Source organism: Diadema antillarum, unplaced genomic scaffold, assembly GCF_040938485.1.
Source record: "Diadema antillarum isolate AM-2024a unplaced genomic scaffold, OU_Dant_1.0 seq00000447_RagTag, whole genome shotgun sequence".
In the NCBI taxonomy this organism is placed as follows: Eukaryota; Metazoa; Echinodermata; class Echinoidea; order Diadematoida; family Diadematidae; genus Diadema; species Diadema antillarum.
In genome coordinates, this window is record NW_027271421.1 from 161,099 (window position 1) to 179,121 (window position 18,023).

General features: G+C 39.8%; 1 protein-coding gene across 1 annotated transcript in view; it reads left to right on the forward strand.

Moving 5' to 3' along the window:
• Nucleotides 1-16,425, forward strand: part of LOC139732786 (protogenin B-like) — a 101,225-nt gene extending 84,800 nt beyond the window's left edge. The window contains exons 12-19 of the mRNA XM_071643630.1: nucleotides 1,436-1,610; nucleotides 2,541-2,671; nucleotides 3,382-3,552; nucleotides 11,416-11,543; nucleotides 12,415-12,509; nucleotides 13,020-13,200; nucleotides 13,896-14,204; nucleotides 14,870-16,425. Coding sequence (XP_071499731.1) covers nucleotides 1,436-1,610; nucleotides 2,541-2,671; nucleotides 3,382-3,552; nucleotides 11,416-11,543; nucleotides 12,415-12,509; nucleotides 13,020-13,200; nucleotides 13,896-14,204; nucleotides 14,870-15,460 — 1,781 coding nt within the window. The 3' untranslated portion in view covers nucleotides 15,461-16,425. The remainder of the gene's footprint in view (nucleotides 1-1,435; nucleotides 1,611-2,540; nucleotides 2,672-3,381; nucleotides 3,553-11,415; nucleotides 11,544-12,414; nucleotides 12,510-13,019; nucleotides 13,201-13,895; nucleotides 14,205-14,869) is intronic.
• Nucleotides 16,426-18,023: the final 1,598 nt, after the last annotated feature.

The following is an 18,023-nucleotide window of genomic DNA, read 5'->3' on the forward strand; positions in this document are numbered from 1 at the left end:
AAATCATTTTCTTTTATAAATTCTTGAGATGATTTACCTAAATAATTATTAAGAAATGTATCAAGTACATGTAATTCATTATGTTTTGTGTAGGAGATCTCAAGGAGTTGGGAATCCCCCTTTCCTCCCGTAATTATTTAAAAAAAATCACGGCGAGATTGCGTCCGTATAATAGAGAGATCCGGATAAAGGGAGGCTGGATAAGAGAGGTTCAACTGTACCAGACTTTCATCTAGCACTGATAACAGGTGGATTCTTTCTTTCAGGCCGGTACTGTAGAATTTTCATATTATCATGGTTACAAGAAGAGGGGGCCTTATCTGCTCAAGCTTTAGGGATGGGGAGTGGGTAGGTCATTTGGGGTATAAAAGCACAACAATTTTATATACTGCCATAAGATAAGATGAAATGGAGTAATGTAGGTAGAAATGTTTATATCTGCAGGATTACTGCTATCTGTGTCCTGTATCTGGTTTTGCTAAGGAGGTGTACGATACCTCAGGTATGAATATGTGCAAATAAATTGGGTTAACAAATCATCGGTCTTAAGTACCCAGGATTCCGTTTCCACCGTTCCTCATTTCTGATGTCTGAGAAGCTGCCCACGTAGCTTTGTGATACACTTAGGTAATATCCACCCATAAAGGGAGGCATTTGTCTGGCAGGAGAGCTAATGTCTGAGACAGACTCCTGTAGAAGAGGATTAACGTCTTAATAGATGGGATGTTTGATATTTTTGTTACTTGTTCTTTTTATTTCATAGTTAGCTTAAGACTGATTTCTCCCTCTATTTGAACCAAAAAGTAGAAGAGGGTGAAAAATGGTTGTGTTATTGTAGCTATTATTATTTGCAGTTAACCCTTACCGTGCAATGTTTGCCAATTGGCAACTGGAGTGCTTTTTTCCCTGATAGGATTTCTGGAAACCAATTGCCAATAAAAGAGATTAACTAATCCTCCTAATCCCTATTGTGTCACTATGGCTTTCCTGTCAGACTTGTTCACATTGTAGTGCCTGAGTGGTCTGGCTAAAGTGCAATTAATTAATCTCATTCTTAAATACAACAGGTTTTCAACTTCACTCTTTGGGATGGACTATCTTTGTGTATTTTTTTTTCTTTCAGATCGGCAAGAGTTTGCTAAACCAGTTGAGGACATTTTCATTTTGCTATACGCATTTCCCATAGATGCTTGCCAGAGTATACTCAGGACTCGTCCTCAACTGGTTAATAGATATATTTTCTTGCATTGACATGCAATGTCACAGTCCTTTCCCCCAAAAACAAATAGCTCAATTATAGCTTTCTAGTTAGGCAGTGTTGTGTTTGTCATGAGAAATTACATATTCAAACATGACTGGAAGAGATGACTGTTGACGCTCCAGTGTGGTCAATCAAGAGGGGTAAAAAATATGTTTTGTCTGTCTGTCTGTCCAGTTGTGATGTACCCAGATGTTTTGCCACCACCGGCTATACTCAACGCCACTGGCCAGTCAGCCAGCTCTGTACTGATCCAATGGGACAAGCCCCACACGCAGAAGAAGATCGTCAGCTTCATCATTGAGTACAGTGTGCGTGGAGGCAACGTGACCAAACATATGGAAGTTGATGGGTGAGTTCTCAGTACTGTATAAGCTGATATTTTCGCAAGGGTTTAATTTGTGCAAATTTCGTGAATCACAGTTGGATCGTGAATTTAACAACACACGAAAATGTCCTCGTGCGCTTTGTTCCCAGAGCATTAACGTAAGCGTCGGCGTCGATTCGCAAAAACAACATCCCGCGAAATGTCTATTACCTCGTCATTCGCGAAAATATCTGTATGTGAAAATAACTGCGTACACAGTATATTAATGACACGGTGGTGGCTAACATTGCTCTTACAAAAGATTGCATTGAGTAGAGGGCATTGCGTCAGATTGGCTGTAATTAGTACTGAGATTGACTTCAACTTTGGGAGGGTTCATGTCATGAACAGAATGCAAAGAATGTCTTTGTGTCCAAACTCAATGTACTGGGCAATTTATCCATTTCTCTGAATGGGTAGGTAAACGTGTGTGTTTGAGTATTAGGTTATCTAGTAGGATGTTGACAGTCAAACACAGTTCCTTTGGCTCCTTATATTCATCCACATCAAAGGAGAATATACCCCTTGACAAAAATATTTTTGATGTGACAGAAGCATTAGAAATAGCCACATGATAAGTGAAATCTTGTATATGAAAAGAGATCTATGATACTGCAAACTAATCTCAAACAAGTCTCAGATATTGAGATCATTGAATGTTGATCTATTAAAAGATTTACAAGAGTCTTCATTATATTTCACAAGCCACAAGGAAACTCTATGAGCTTTTCAAACTTCAAAATAATACCTTACTATGTAATAGATCCACTATCAATTGCTTATTAGTGAAATCAGTTGTAATTCTGTACAAGCAGTTTTAATAAGTCATATCAGAATATGTATATGTCCCATAACCCTTGGATGTCATGAATTTAATGTGGAATCTTTCTGATTCTCTGCTTTCTCTGATAACAGGTCAACCCACCAGCTACTACTGAATAACCTCCTGCCATTCACTGAATATGAGTACAAGATCCGCTCCGTTGGTACTTCACAGACGCCCTCTATTGCCAGTCCCTTGTCTCGTGTCTTTACCCTGGAAGACAGTAAGATAATTATCTACATGATTTTGTCTTTGTTTTTTTTTTCTATTTCCTACTTTGTTCCCCATTGTTTTCTTTCAAATTTCATATCTTAACGCTGCTACTCTTGCTAGAGACACGATTTACTGTTATGTTTTATCTCAAGTTTCTCTACCTGTTCATCTCTTAACCTGCGTGACCATGCTTGATTATTTCTTGATAAAATTGATATCTATAGAGTAACTTGTGATATCTTGAATACCGATGAAGTGTAGTTTTCCTCATATATTTCACTGTAAAAAGCTACAAAAATGTCATCCTGAAGGGAACATGATTGCCTAGAACTTCACTGGTGAATTTTCTGGTAAGATTAAAACTTCATACAATTGATAAGCTTTGGTAAATCGGGTCATGTGTACATCTGTAGTGAAGCTTGTAGAGGCCAAAAGACAAGATTACCAAAAACAGGAAAAAAAGACAGTAAAGTTTTTATTTGTGTAACAAAGGAAACAAGTAATGAGTCTGACTTGATATGTACACTGTATTATGAAATAATCCACTGAGATAAGCTATCATTCGATGTGTGTATTTGTCTGTGCACATTTTGTGATTACCGTGGAATTGTGAAATATTTCCGAAATCAATCACTTAACTTTCATCCACTGAGGTGCAAAGGTAAACATCTCCCACCTAAATCTTACCTGATTCTCCCCCCTCTCTCTCCTTTCCCGTAGAACCTTCGGACCCTCCGTCATCGGTTGAGGCTGAACCGGTAGACCCCCACACCGTCAAGGTGATATGGAAGCCACCAGCCAAGCCCAATGGTATCATCACCCGTTACACCGTCATGTACCAGAAGGATCCTAATGTGCCTGAGGAAAGCTGGGAGTGTGAGCAAAAGGATGGTGAGTTCCTTCCAGTCTTCTTCCATACATCTTGTAGATGAAAGGGATAAATGATATCACTGTGTGCTAACACTGTTGGCCTGACTTCTCCTTCCCTTGTCTCCTCTTCCTCCTCATCCTCCTCTTTGTACTCCTCCTCTACCTCCTCCTTTTCTTCTCTTGTCTTCCACCTCTTCCTCCTCTTCTTCCTCCTTCTTTTCTTCCTCCTTCCTCTCTTTTCTTTCATCTCTGCCTCTCCTTCCTCCACCTCGTAATTTCCATGAACACAAATTCAGCGTTCTGATGAATTTGATCTTACATATTCTGGTTCGCGAGATGAAAAAAAAACACAACAAAAAACATACCCCTTAATTTCTCTTACTGATTTGTTAAGTTTTCAAGTAGTTCTCTGTCACCCATATAGAAATATCAACGAAGTTTTGTCAGGAAAGCAATGACTTGTGCATTCAGTATTGAGGTTGAAGTGACAATATTCAATTTCAGGTCCAGTTGCTAACTTTTAGAGATCTGGATATTTGACAAATGAATTCTGTTTTTCTTTGTTTTGTAGGTGTGTGTGTGTGTGTGTGTGTGTGTGTGTGTGTGTGTGTGTGTGTTTTATAATTATATCTGATATGATGCTGTTATAATCTTAAGGGATATACACCCATTGTGGTATAGAGAGGATATCATTGAACATGAGACAGCAAAAAGTTCAGAACTTTTTCACCTAAAATTAGATGATTTTCATAGCGCAGTTGTATCATCCTGATCTGGTTAAGTATCTACAAGTGTTCACTATTACCTTGTAACACCTTTATCAAAGTTTGCGGTCCCAGGAATATTAAATGCTATGCAATTTATTTTACCTTGATAATTGCATGCTAAAATCTGATTATACATGACTTTTAGTCTGTTTTCAGCGAAAAACAGAAAACAAAAACAAACAAAATGTTTGTGTAGAAAATTTATAAAAATTGCAAGTTTCCCCTTAGCCTGTTATGGTATTTATTAGCCATACCTGACACCTGAGGAAATTATTTTCATCGTATTGAAAAAAAAAAGGGATACTATGGTCTTTGAAGAATGAATGGAAGTGCTATCATATTTGGAAGGTGTTCTTGATGTTTTAGTGAAGCCTGCATTGCAAAGTAATAATACATTATTATGTTTGTGTGATTGCAAACCCTTGAAATGACAATGATAGAGTTATGTGAAAGGAATTTTGATATCAGAAAGCAGGTGTCTTCACCAGAATTTTTGCCACATGCGAGAAACTTGTCACACTTGTCACTGATGTCAGAACTGCAAATAAGCGGAATATTGAGCTTTGCAAACTTGGCTTTATTCCATGAGAGAGTACAAGTGCCTGATGTGTGTGGCAAGATGGCCTCTTTCTTCGCCAGAGAGCCGAACACCAGATATGCCCGAGAGATGTATGCCATGAGGGGGTGGTGATGAAATGTTTGTTGTGGAGAGCCCTTCTGGAAGTGACAGATGTCCAGACCCTGTCCATACCTCCACTGAGGATGGGAGGGAATCTTGGGGGCCAGCTGATGTAGGAATAAAAAGAATTGTTGATTAATGACGGCTGGGGGTCGGAGAATGGCAAGAGTATCTATAGGTCATTCATACTTGCCAAAGTTAGCTACACTAATTAATATTGATGACTGACATGTCAGGTTGATGTATTAAGTGTTTCCAGTTTGTGAAGGAGAGAACAAGGAAACTGTCATCACATGAGAAGAATTCTTGTGGTCATCTTTGTTAGTACTCAGTCTTGAACAGAATTTTGTGTCAGTTGCACATTTGAGTAGAAAACAGGATATAGAGTTTTGACTATTTGGGCCTGAATAGCCTGGATCCACCCAATATGAGATGGGCAAAGCGTTTGCTGCAAGTCATCAAGCAACTCCCTAGGGGAGGGTGGGGCCCTGGAAAGGGGAAACTCAGAGACCTTGAACTAGCCCGCCTGGCATTCCACTGACGTGAGACCACCGTGGAATGGTGAATACTTGCCTTGTGGTCTGCCCTGTCCAGTCTGTGGAGCTGAGAGAGGAGAGAGAAAGAGGGGAAAAATATTGTAGATGCTCTTAACGGACGAACAGCCACACACGACTGCACACACACATACATCACATGTTAAAAACAAAATTCAATCAAAATAAAAAAGTAAGATATGATATAGGGGAAAGAAGAAGATATGAACATACATTGTACCCAATAACCAAAATAAGGCTAGACTTCCTGGAAAAAAAAAAAAGAAGAGCATCACAAGAGAGGGGAAGGGGTTAAGTTAGCTATAGCTACAGTCTGTCTCTATCACCTACCCCCCTTTTTTTTCTGGTAGTCTCTTACTATCTTACTTCAAAGAATTATACAATATTGTACAAGGAACTCTGCAAGAAGAAATAGGACTGAATCAGCTAAGATTCAAAAATATCTAGAAAGACGATTTCTTTAAGTGTTATATATTCTGCTGAGTAAAACCTGATTATCACTTTCACTGAACAAGCATTTATAGCGTGGTTGTGGTTTCATAAACTCTCGAGGGAACTCAAATTTCTTCCCTAAAGTGTCTTTCTATCCTCTGTCAATAATTATCTCACAGAGACACCTCAAATTGCATGCAGTTTGGTGGTAGTCTGCATGTAGATGTAGAGAACTCAGCATTACATTGTACACAGAGCTCCCTGAGGCAGACATGCGTCTGCAGACATAAAACTCCTCTGCAGACGAGTGTTTGATGACAGGTGGAACCAGCTTGCAACCTCCCTCACCTCCCTCTCAGTGAGAATGCTGCTGCCTTGTCCTCCCCTTCATCCAGGCAGCCCAGTGGGATCCAAACTTGACCCCCGACCTCCAGAGCGAAGAGGGCAGAGGGGGGTCAAAAGGAGAAATTGTGTCACACTGCTGGCATGGTAACATGACCTAATTGCTGAATACCAGTTGAGGCGCGTTCCCACTCCATGAAAGAGGTGTGTTGCGATAAGTGACAGCCAACTCGGCGGTCATGTAAGCTGGTCATACTGCTGAATTTTTCTACATGTGGCTCCTTTAGGATTATTCAAGGTGTTAGTGTTAGCTGTCTAGATTCCATGCTTCCACAGATGGTGTGCTCTCCACCTTGTAGGCCTACATAGCCATACTTTCAGATCTTGCCAATGGCATTAATTGATGCTGAAATGTTTGGGTTGTAAATGCATGGCCTGGATGGACAGTCATTGCTGTACCAGCCTCCTGAAAGTCTGCTTGATTTGCAAGAACAGTAAGAAGCACTGACATGGGGTAGCCCATCCGTATAATCCTGTTTCCATTTGTGAAACTGCAGACCCATCTAGGTAGGGGATTATTTGCATTTGCTTCCTGCGAGCTCAGAGACAGTCGTAAATATTCCAAAGTAATAATAACGAGTCACAAATCTCACATGACATTTGGCGAAGTTTATTCTTAGCAAAGTGCGATGATGGTCATTGAACTTCGATGATTAATCTCTTTCTTTCTGCGTAGTTCATGTAAACTTATCCTCAAAATAGAGAAGAAAAATATGGAATAGGGAAACATTTGTTGATAGACCACCCAAACCTCTGTATATATTGAATCAGGCTCATGACTAAGCTTTAACTGGCATATTCAAGTTTCAGTTAGTTTCAGGTAGTAAGATGAATGGTGACATATCTTATCATAACAGCAGGTGCAGCCACAATAAAATTATGTCAATCCTATCGTTTCAAGTTAGATAGAAATAAAAATTTTTGGAGTGAAGATTATAAAGCTCCAGTACCAATATTGTATACCAGTAAGCATTTTACACTAAACATTTTCTGACAAGGAAAAACAATATCTTGGATCATTTCCCATTGAGTCTGTCTTTTGTTTGAGGTTTTTTTTCTCTTATAACATTTTTTCATTTCTCAGATTCTCTTTGAATAAAATTCTTGTCTTCTCACTTGGATATAAAGCTTCCTACTCTTTGAATGGGAATTATATACTTAGGAGAGTGCCTTGTACGATGTGACAGATTCAATTGTTGGAGAAGAAGAAAAAATGTTCCAAGCAGTGTGAACAGGTCTCAATGATTCAGGGAGATGATAAACTTGATGGTGGTCTAGAATGATATCTTGTTCCAGGCATTTTAGGCCAACCTTGAGCCACCTGACACAGTCTGGGAATCAGGGCAGAGTTTTTATTGAGGCTGCCAAATGAATGTGAAACTACATTTCCTGGAGTGTTCGTATAACAACTCCCTCTTCTCTTCCTGGAGTCATTTTGCCGGCTTGTTAGTGTTGCAGCGTGTTTTAACTGACAAAATAAAATGAATTTTGCTACCCATGATATATTGATGTGGGTATTATAAGTCTGAAGTTGACTCAAGGAGCTGCCCTTGGACCTCTGTTTGATCATGGTTACCCTTCTATAAGATCGCAACTTGGACCTTGGATGAAAGCAATTGGCATTCCTTTCTCTGAATGACATTTCCCTACAATTCTTACCATAAAGGAGTGTACGATATCACTGCTGCAAATGTTCCTTGATAGGTATATAATACTTAGAAAGTGAAATGTGTGCATCGTTGGAAAAAAAAACCCAACAGCTTGTTTAACTTTCCTCAAAGTTATCTCAACTGAATGAGAGTATTAATCATAATCAAATTTGACATACTGGGCAGTGTTCACTCAGACATTGTGTTCATTTCTTTAAATGGATGTCAGGACAAAGCAAGCAAACAAACAAACAAACAGACAAGCAAACAAACACACACAAGTATCTTATTCATTCATCTATTCACTCATCTAATTTAGTACTCCTATTTTATATTCTAAGCAAATAGAAATGGCAGGTATAGCTGTAGATGAATCAAATATCCTGAATTAGTGTTTGAATTGGTAATGTGATGCCAAGGGCAGCCCCAAGTATTAGCTGTCATCTCTTGAGTAGAGGAAATCTCTTGTCTTAGAGCTTGAAGTATTGCTGAAGTGGTGAAGGTACTACAGGCTAAAACTAACTAGAAATCTCACTCCGGTGATTGCAGGTTTTTGTTTGATAATAGAGAAAGGATTTATTCCCTCTGGCATAGCAGGAAGTTCTTGACTTAAAAATTATGCCTTCATTTCAGCTGGAATTTGATTTAACTGAAAGAGCGTGCAAGCAGACTGTAGGAAGCTAACTGTGAAAGGGGATATTTTTATGTGAAAAATTTTTCGCCCTTGGCCGGATATTTGCATGTCTATGATTTGACAGCAGCTGCAGAGTCAAGACATTAATTAGTGATACATACAGCCGCATACAGCGAGCAAAAATATTTGCGTGCTCTTATTTTCGTGTTAGTGTCTGGTCGTGAGAAATGCGTGAAAATTTCCACACCGCAAAAATGTCCACTTTTATAGTACTATGTCATGGAATATATTGCTTGCTTTCTAAGAGAAACATTGATGTTACTGTAAGTGCGACAAGTCTTCACTAAACCTCATTTTATCCACTAAAATTATTCGCAGTCTTTAAATAGTCAAACATGCAATGTAATGTGATGTGAGTTGAAAGGACAAGATTTTCTATTTTTCTTTTTCTGCATTCTAATAACTACTGCGATTTAGTGGTATATTTTCCAATCGGTTTGATATGTCTTTTAGAGGATGGAAGGACTAGTCTTAAGTCGCAGGTAGAAATTTGAGTACATGCTTCTCTGCTAATGGCAGAGGCGGACGTCATGGTCAATTTTTGTCTTGTGGATGTGGCTGACGCTAAGGTCAAGGGTCAAAATGCCCAGCTCTCTCCCCAGCCCTGCCAGGAAGATGGATTGGGTTTCCGTAACAGAGCACCCTGAAAGTGGAATGGTTTAACGGTCAACTTATCAGGAATGGCATTGGTCAAATTAGCCCAGGCTACAGGAGGGTGTCATGTGATATGTTGCAAGGGACATGATTTGTAATGACCATCAACCCAGCAGCCTGCGTCTTCTCACAGAAACAGGCTATGAAACAGAAATGGAGTATGCAGTAAAAAGATTTATCTGTAGCATTCTTTTTTGTGAAATAACCAAAACCACTTCTTTGTATTAACACACAAACATATACCATACTGGAAATGTGAACTTCATTTCTTATGGTGGAGGAATAGCCAATATATTATTGTTATTATGCAGGACTTCGTATAAGGAAAAAAAAGTTTCTAATGTCATTGAAAGAGAGCAGTATCTTAACATTTTTGTACTTCATAATCATCAGCAAGGACATTGATGAAAGAAGATTAAAAGATTCATGCGCGCAAGGAACCACAAAGGGTTTTCCCTTCATTTCACGTCATTCCCCACCCCACGAGTTTAGGGAAGGAGAAGGGACACATGATTGTGTGATTAGCGAAGTTTGGCGAGTTCATTAGGACAATGTACTTTGACTTGCAAAGCTTGTTCATGAGTTTGTGACACCTCAAACCATGTATAGGTGTGAGGACATTAATTAGCTCCCCTTCCAAACCTATCATAATCACTCCTGTTTGAGCCTTCTTCAAACGTTGCCAAAGCTTGTGGTGCGTTGAAGAGATTAGGCGTTCACAGGCTTCAGGAAATGACTCAAATGGTTTTGGGCTGTAATTAATTGTACTTGGTGCTGTCATTCTTTTCCAATTTGCGACATGGTATGTTAGAAGCTATCTCAGGGATGTAGATCAGATATTTGGGCGAGCTGTCACAGTTTCACCTTACCTTTCTCTTGCCATTTTCTGATTTTGAAAGATCATAGCATTGCAAATCAAATATTGCCTTTTATCCTTTTTTTTGTGGGGGAGGGGAAGAGGAGAAAAGTATATGTGAAAATACGTCAGTAGTTTGCCTTATTAGTGAATATGAATTTGTTGGTCATTTTGATGGAGCTCAGGACTATTCTTTAGGCTTGTTTCCCATGCAAGATGGTTGTTTTCTCATTTTAGCTAAGCTACGAGAGTTCAGCCAGAACTGGTTATCTGCTGCACATAGTAATACAATTTTTAGATGAATTGGAAAAAAAGGTAATTGAAGAAAACAGCGTCTTATGCAATTAAATTGTAGTTTTAGGAAAGAGGACTAGTGAATACAGAGAAAAGGGACTTGGATGATGTACATTGGTTTCTCCAGTGAATTTTGTTGACCATGTGATATGATGAAAGTGGGTGACTAGGAAGTGTGATGGGAGTGAACAGTGGGAGGTATTAGAGAATAGAATGGGTTTCTCTGTATAAAGGGCAACTGTGCCACAATGAGAGAGAGTGTTGACTCCAGTATGCCTTGGGACAGGTGGTGGTAGGAGGCCCTGACTCCCTTCAAGGTATACAAACTATGCTGACTGGCAGACATACCATAGAGCCTTAAGGGTCACAGAACTTGACCTTCTATGATCCTTGGCTGACCCTCTACCAATGCCATTTCTTAGCATTGACTTGAGTCCTTTTTCCTCTGAACACACACACCCAGTCTTTATTCACCTGTGTCTCTAACTCTCTTTTTCTCTAGCTCATCTTCTTGCAGTGGAAAAGTCTCATATTCTATTTTTTTTCCTTAATTTTTCATTGCTCCTTGTGCATTTCCGGCATACTCCAGATATTTTGAAATTAATGTAGAAAGTGACATTCCATGATTTTTTTTTTCTCTCAGATATGAGTGCTTTGACAGTGTATACATCGAGTTATGAGATCTTTTCATGATACCTGACATGTAAGTTAGTTATTTGAACTCATTTACTTAATTTTGCAAATGGCACTTTTGATAGATACAATTGTATGTTAATGTTGCATTCTGATCCTGTGTGAGTGATGTATGGAATCGTGGTACTGAAATTATCTGGAATTCCCCTGATGATTAGAAGCCTGTTTATAACAGTAGAGATGATTTTTTTTTTGTCTCGATCTCAATAGGTTCCTCACACCATTCAACCATAGAGAGCTTGTCCAGTGGTACCAAGTATTACTTCAAGGTGAGAGCAGGCACACAGGCTGGAGATGGTCCTCCTACAGATGCCGTGGCTGCACAGACCCTATCAACTGCACCCACAGGTAGGAAATGGAATTCTATGTCAGGAGAATCAAGGGGATGGGAGATAGTTGGAAGTCAACTCGTCCGAGGTAGCATTTATGTTTCATTTTTCAGATACAAGTATTAGGCATTCCACTGATATTCTAAGGAAATGCTTGACTCCTTCAGGAGATCAAGTCAAATCTTGTATCATTCCAGGAATGGACACACCATTAACCTCTAAAGGGTCCTCAAGAGTCTCAGTAGCAGGCTCTCCCAAGCCTCTCCACCATTTAAATGTTGTTAGCTGTGACTCTCTTGAGTACATTCTAAAGGTTCACAAGTCCACTTGGTGAAAGATAATGGGGAGAGGGGACTCCAAAACGTACAAGGTACCCATTAATAGTGTTTTGACAAAATGCTTCTGACCTTGAACCTCCCATTGCTGAAAGATGTAAAAAAAAAAAACAGAAGAAAGGACTATGTGGAGCTCAAGACATTGATTGAATAGATTTAGAGAATGCAGCATTTCCATACAAGGGTCATGAAGGACATTTTCTTCGGTAGCTTGTAACATGAACAGTATGTGATTACAAACTAAGGAATGCTGAACAAGGAATTTTGTAGTCATACAATTAGGATGACAATTTTGTGAAGCCAAAAGATACATGTAACTTGTTGAGTATTCTAATGTACCGTTACACAACTCTCCCATAACGTGCTCCATTTTTCTGTATATGACCGTCCCCTCTCGTATCATGATTCAATGGAATGTTTTCTGTGAGGTATTCCACTTGAAATCATTTCATTCCATCTAGTATTGATGCCTCCTGGAATAAGGGAAAGGCCAGGTAGAAATGAGTGATAACTTACCTGTCATTTTTTTTTCTGCAGATGGCAAGAATGTCCACAATCTGGAGGATGGGATCCTCATAGGAGTTTGCCTGTCTCTTGTCTGTATTATCATCTGTGGAGTCCTCATCACCTACAGGTTCAGGTAGGACAGAAAGACATGTATCTATGTATGTCTGTTTGTCTGTGCATATTTCCTTTTATCATTATTTGTTTGCCTCTCTCTATTAATTTCTTCTGTTCAGCTATACGTGTAGAAATTTCCCTTATCAACATTTCAGCTAGCAGGATAAGTTTAAGTCAGTCTACACTCTATATAAGTTCAACATTCACCTGTAGGAGAAAAGTACCAATGTCATTTGTGTTTGTTTTAATTTGCCAGTCCTTAATACTGGTATGATTAATATTTGAATATCTCATTGTCATTTGACTTATAACTGGTGTTTAAGGAACAGACAGTTGATGAATATATTGCACTTTTGTGTGTGCAGAACTTATTTAGAAAAATATGTTCAAACAATGAAGCTGCAATTGGTGTGAATGTCTTGCTCACAGAATTTCACATCAGACATGAAGTATATGAAATGTCTGTTTAGATTATGATGAACCTGTTCATGAACAGTTTGGGTTTTGGGTTCATTTATTCAATAAAAAGGCACATTTGTTGGAGGAGAAGTGCGCCGCCGCCGTGTAACTGCACACCAGAAAACAACACCCCGTGTGTCCACTACTGGCCTAACGGAAGCTCCCAGCGTGTCTACATGTCTGTGCCCTGCAATGACGAGGTGACCGACACTGGACTACCCATGTTGACTCGTTACCATGGGAACGGCCAGGTGAGAATGGGCCAGGAATTTGAAAGGCTTTCATGGAAGCTTTACAGAAGAACGGTATTGCGCAATAGTGGTTTGGTATGTGGAAGTCATGTAATTATTCCCTGTCAGAATGATTTGTGTCCCCTCAGTGGCAGCTGTTCTGTCATGAGCTGATGATGATGAGGCTCGTACTACTTAAAGAGGTCACTTGAATGGACAGGATGTGACCTATTGGATGCCTATGATGTGACCTTCTCATGTGATCAATAGCTAGGTTTCATTAGTGACTTTATGAAACCACTTTTTTTGGCACTGGCATCATAGGGCCTTGTATCGTTATAATATGCTGTTATAGAAACCTTTTAGAATTGCAGTTATCATATAACGATCAATAGATTGTGAAGACATAGTAGTTCACTGGGGGGGGGGGGGGAAAGACTGGGAATTTCACCCAATCCATGGGTCTAGATTGATTGTTGTTGATATGTGTTTCATTGTTACATCAGACCACAAGACATAGATCACAAGATAGCATAATGAGAAAAACATCTCACAATCAGTGTATGGTCAGGTTTCTTGTCTTGTGTTCAATAAGATTCATATTGAAAAGGAATATATCCATCCCTACTGAAGATTGGATACCCTTCACTGTATTGGTTGCATGCCCAGGTATAGAAACCTCATAATTGTGACTGCATTCATGTTTTCCTTTACAGGTCACCCCATCTCAGCTTCAAAATGGCTACAACCCCAAGGGGAGTGGAGGCCATGGCAAGAGCAATGGGCATGGACCTCCACGGGGGGATGGTCACTGCCACCTCATGGCCAATGGTCACTCCCAGTACCCTGGTACCAGTAGTCACTGGCTGCCAGGGTGGCAGAAGAAGGAAGCCAGGGCTCCCTTCCCTCCCCCAGGGCCCTTGGGCAATTATGATGAAGGGGCCTCGCTGGATGACAGCTCCCAGGCAGGGTCAGGGGTTCTACATCCCTCTCTGGACCATCATTCAGGGGAGAATGACGACAGTGTGAGTGACAACTCAAACAAGTCCTTCCCATCTCTAATCTGACCTCAGTATTGCAGATATTGTGACATTTTTAGTCATCCATAGTCGTGAGAAATGGTATGTACCTACAGATGCTGTGTAAATGCACCAAAATATTTGAGCAGTGTGTATACAGTATCAGCTGCCCAGACATATATACCACTCCACAGGTTAATGAGGCAGGGCTCTGCTATCTATCATACTGACTTTCATTCACCCACTTTAGCATGCTTAGTGTGCATGTCATAGGAAAGGGAACAGCGCAGGACCAGTCCAGAAATGATAAAGAGAAAAGCTAAAAATATCGGAAGGAACTATTTTTAAGGCTTTAGCAAAGCACCTTTTCCGTTTACCCTTGTCTCAGAGAATCTAATTTGTACATCATTTGAAATTTGACAAAGATTAAAGAGATAGTTGGCAGTGACACTGATGGTATGGAATGGTTGACGAAAATTACTCCACTCTCATAATCACTACAATTTTGGGATGACATTTCTTCAGGAAGTTGTATTGTTCCAGACCAAAAAATAAATGTTTGAACCATACAACTGAATGTAAAAGTATGATGTAGCATCTGTGTCTTGTATATAAACTTTCACTTCCTTTATTTGAATAATATGAGAATTATTTTGCTGTTTGATTTGTAGGCTTCTGAGCACAAGAAGGCAGAAATCCCTCCACTCTCATCTACCTCAAACGGAGACTTCTGTGGATCCAAGCTTGAAACCTCAGTGCGATACAACAAACCCTCCACACACAACGACTCTACAGACACTTGTAGCAGCCAGCACAATGTTTCTCACCTACCTCCCACCGATGTGAACCCGTTATCCAGTATTAATTCCCCCTCGTCACAGGGACTCAGTTATACCTCAGGAGATGAATCCTGTCACAGGGGGGCCCCCTCTAGGGGCAAAGAGGGTTGGAATTCGGCCCAGCCCACTTCAACCACCACCCTTCCTTCGGTTGCAGAGCAACATCCCAAAGCCAGCCAAAAATTACCTCCGACACGCCACAGCGATTCACAGCAGGTGTTGAAATCGAATTGCTTGGCGCCCGTCAGCTACAGCAGGGGTTCATCACCAAGTGAACCCCAGGACCCGCAGGGAGAGGACTCTTGGGAGAGGTGGAGTCCGTCACCCATGGTGATCTCCGATCCAGACGCAGAGATCGAAGAAGATGGATCCACAGTACAGAGGAGCCGTCCAAACAGGACGGTGAAGACATGCACAGTGTGATAGCATGGAGTACTGGTCAGAGGAAGCCCTTGGACATCAATTTAATGCCATCCCCAACATTTACTCCTCAAATATTACAACATCAAGAAAACGCCAGTAAGAAACACTGTGTTTGGCTCCTGACCCGAGTGTGGATCTGATCTCTTCCACCCTGAAACCAACTCAGCGTAATCTTTGTGGATCCTTTTTGGTGTCTTGTCGCTTTGGCTGCACATCTCCTCAATCATTCCCGATTTGCCACACGCTGGACAGAGGGATCTCCCCACCAAGACGGGTATATGAATATTTTTCCAGGAGATCCCTGTGTCTGGGATAGTCTTGGGTCAGGTCCCAATGGTTCTGAGGTCAGCTGATGGCCATGTGAGGTTCCCACTGACAATGAAAGGAGCGAATGCTAACTCCAACGACCGCTGTGCTGAAAGTTATCCTTCACCGTGGAGCGGACAATGAAACGAAGCTGGGTTTACAAAGCACAAACTCATTTGGCAGGCATCCTGACCAGTCGAGAGATGGAGAGGTTTGGAGGAGTGTTTACAAGGTGATGTGGAGGCTGCCCTCTACAAGAACAGAAGAGGAGGGATTCTTTTCTGCCTATCTCAGGGATATTACCTTTTGTGTCTATTGATGCTCTTTTCTTATTTTATGAAAAAAGGACAATTTTTGTGAAGCCTTTTAGACTCCTTGTGTGTAAAAAGGAATAGGTGGCTGAAAGGTGGACATGATGGTGGTAATTAGGATGGACAAAAGTTTGAAAAAACTTATATTTGGAATTCACTGATGATAGTTGATTAATCAATATAGGTCTAAGGATGAGATCTCGCTGTCATTAGTGTTGACAATTTTGGAATATTTTGTTTGTTTGTTTTTTTCTTTTGTTTTTTTGTTGTTCCTAAATAGCTGAAATGTGTAAGCAAGAAAACTGAATCTGAAAGAAAAATTCTCCTGTTGAGTAGACACCATTACTGTCACTGGGTATGTTATATGGTTATGCCAGTTGTTAGTGGTGGCTTGTATAATGTATATATATATATATTTATACGTAAATATATACATATATATATATATATATATATATATATATATATGTATATATATATATATATATATATATATATATATATATATATATATATATATATATATATATATATATATATATATATATATATATATATTTACGTATATACATATATCTTTGCGCCAAAGTTATGAGTTTGGCATATTCATTAGAATGTAGTATGTAAGAGACAAGATGAAGTCTAATATTGCTGCACAGAGGATGTGAAATGTAGGTACGGAAATAACTGTTGAATGCTGCTTCGTTCTGTCTTTTATTGTGCTGTCTTGTTTTTTTATTTTTGTTGTATTATTTGTCAGGAAAAAAAAATTATATATATATATAGTATAGTGTGTAGTAGAGCTCTTATAGGAAATCAGGTCATAGAGTTTGTGGAATGTTTATGGCAAGAGGTCGTAAGTAGGGGAAGAGAAATGTGATAATATTTGCTCCTCAAGTTCAAGATGTAATTACTTCTCTTTATTCCTCTCAGCTTACCTTAAAGCTACTTCTAAACCATCCCAGTCACAATGAGGGAATTAAAAGCTGGGAGTTACCGCGGTGTTGGAAATATGCAAAGATGAGTTCTGCCAATCATGACAAAGTGTATCAATACGTCTGTAAAGTAGATCTCAGTCAACAGGTAATTCATGATCATGTCAGGTCACAAATTACCACCCCAAGTGGTTCAACACAAACAGATTCTGATAATTTAAGCAGGTGCTGTACAAAATTCATTTGTGGTGTGCCATTGCCACAATTTGCTCAAGATATGTGATGAATTGATGAGATCAGAGAATGAGTAGAGCTGCCAATGCACAGCTTGTTTAGAGCCCGACACTGCAATAGTGGTGCGCTCCAACAGTGAACTCCTTTTAAAATATCTGGAAGAGTTTCAGAAAGCAGGCCTACCTCAGTCACCTCGCGCAAGCAAACGTCATGAATCTGTGTTTGACCCCACCGTCTGCTGACAACCAACCTCAACCTCACATTTTATTCTTCCGTATCTCAGGATATCCATTCGTGCTCCTTGAGGGAGCAAGAAGAACAATACCTCAGACAACAACACAGAATGCACTCACATTCATATTTATTCTGACACATTTATACTGTCCTCATTCTTAGTAGTCATTAAGCGTCAGTTGGGATACATTTCTAGAGTCTCACAGACCAGACTTGTCTGTCTTTTGTTGGAATACCACCGACTGTACCATACCTCCAGAGATTTCAATATGGCTTGTGCAGGTTATGCTGCCCAAACCATCAATTTTACCAGAACTGCTTTCATATTGTCCAGGGTATTGATGAGGGTTATGAAAAGGGATATTTTTCATTGTGAGTTTATCCTGACATGTTGTTTTTGCTCTGCAGCAAAGAATAATTCCTTAGAATTGCAGAGCAGACAATCAAGTCTTACCATTCAGCATTGCTGTTGTATTCACAATGAATTAGTTTGTTTCTCTTCCCACCAGCAAATTCCTGGTTAGAGCTGTTTTCATGAAAGAA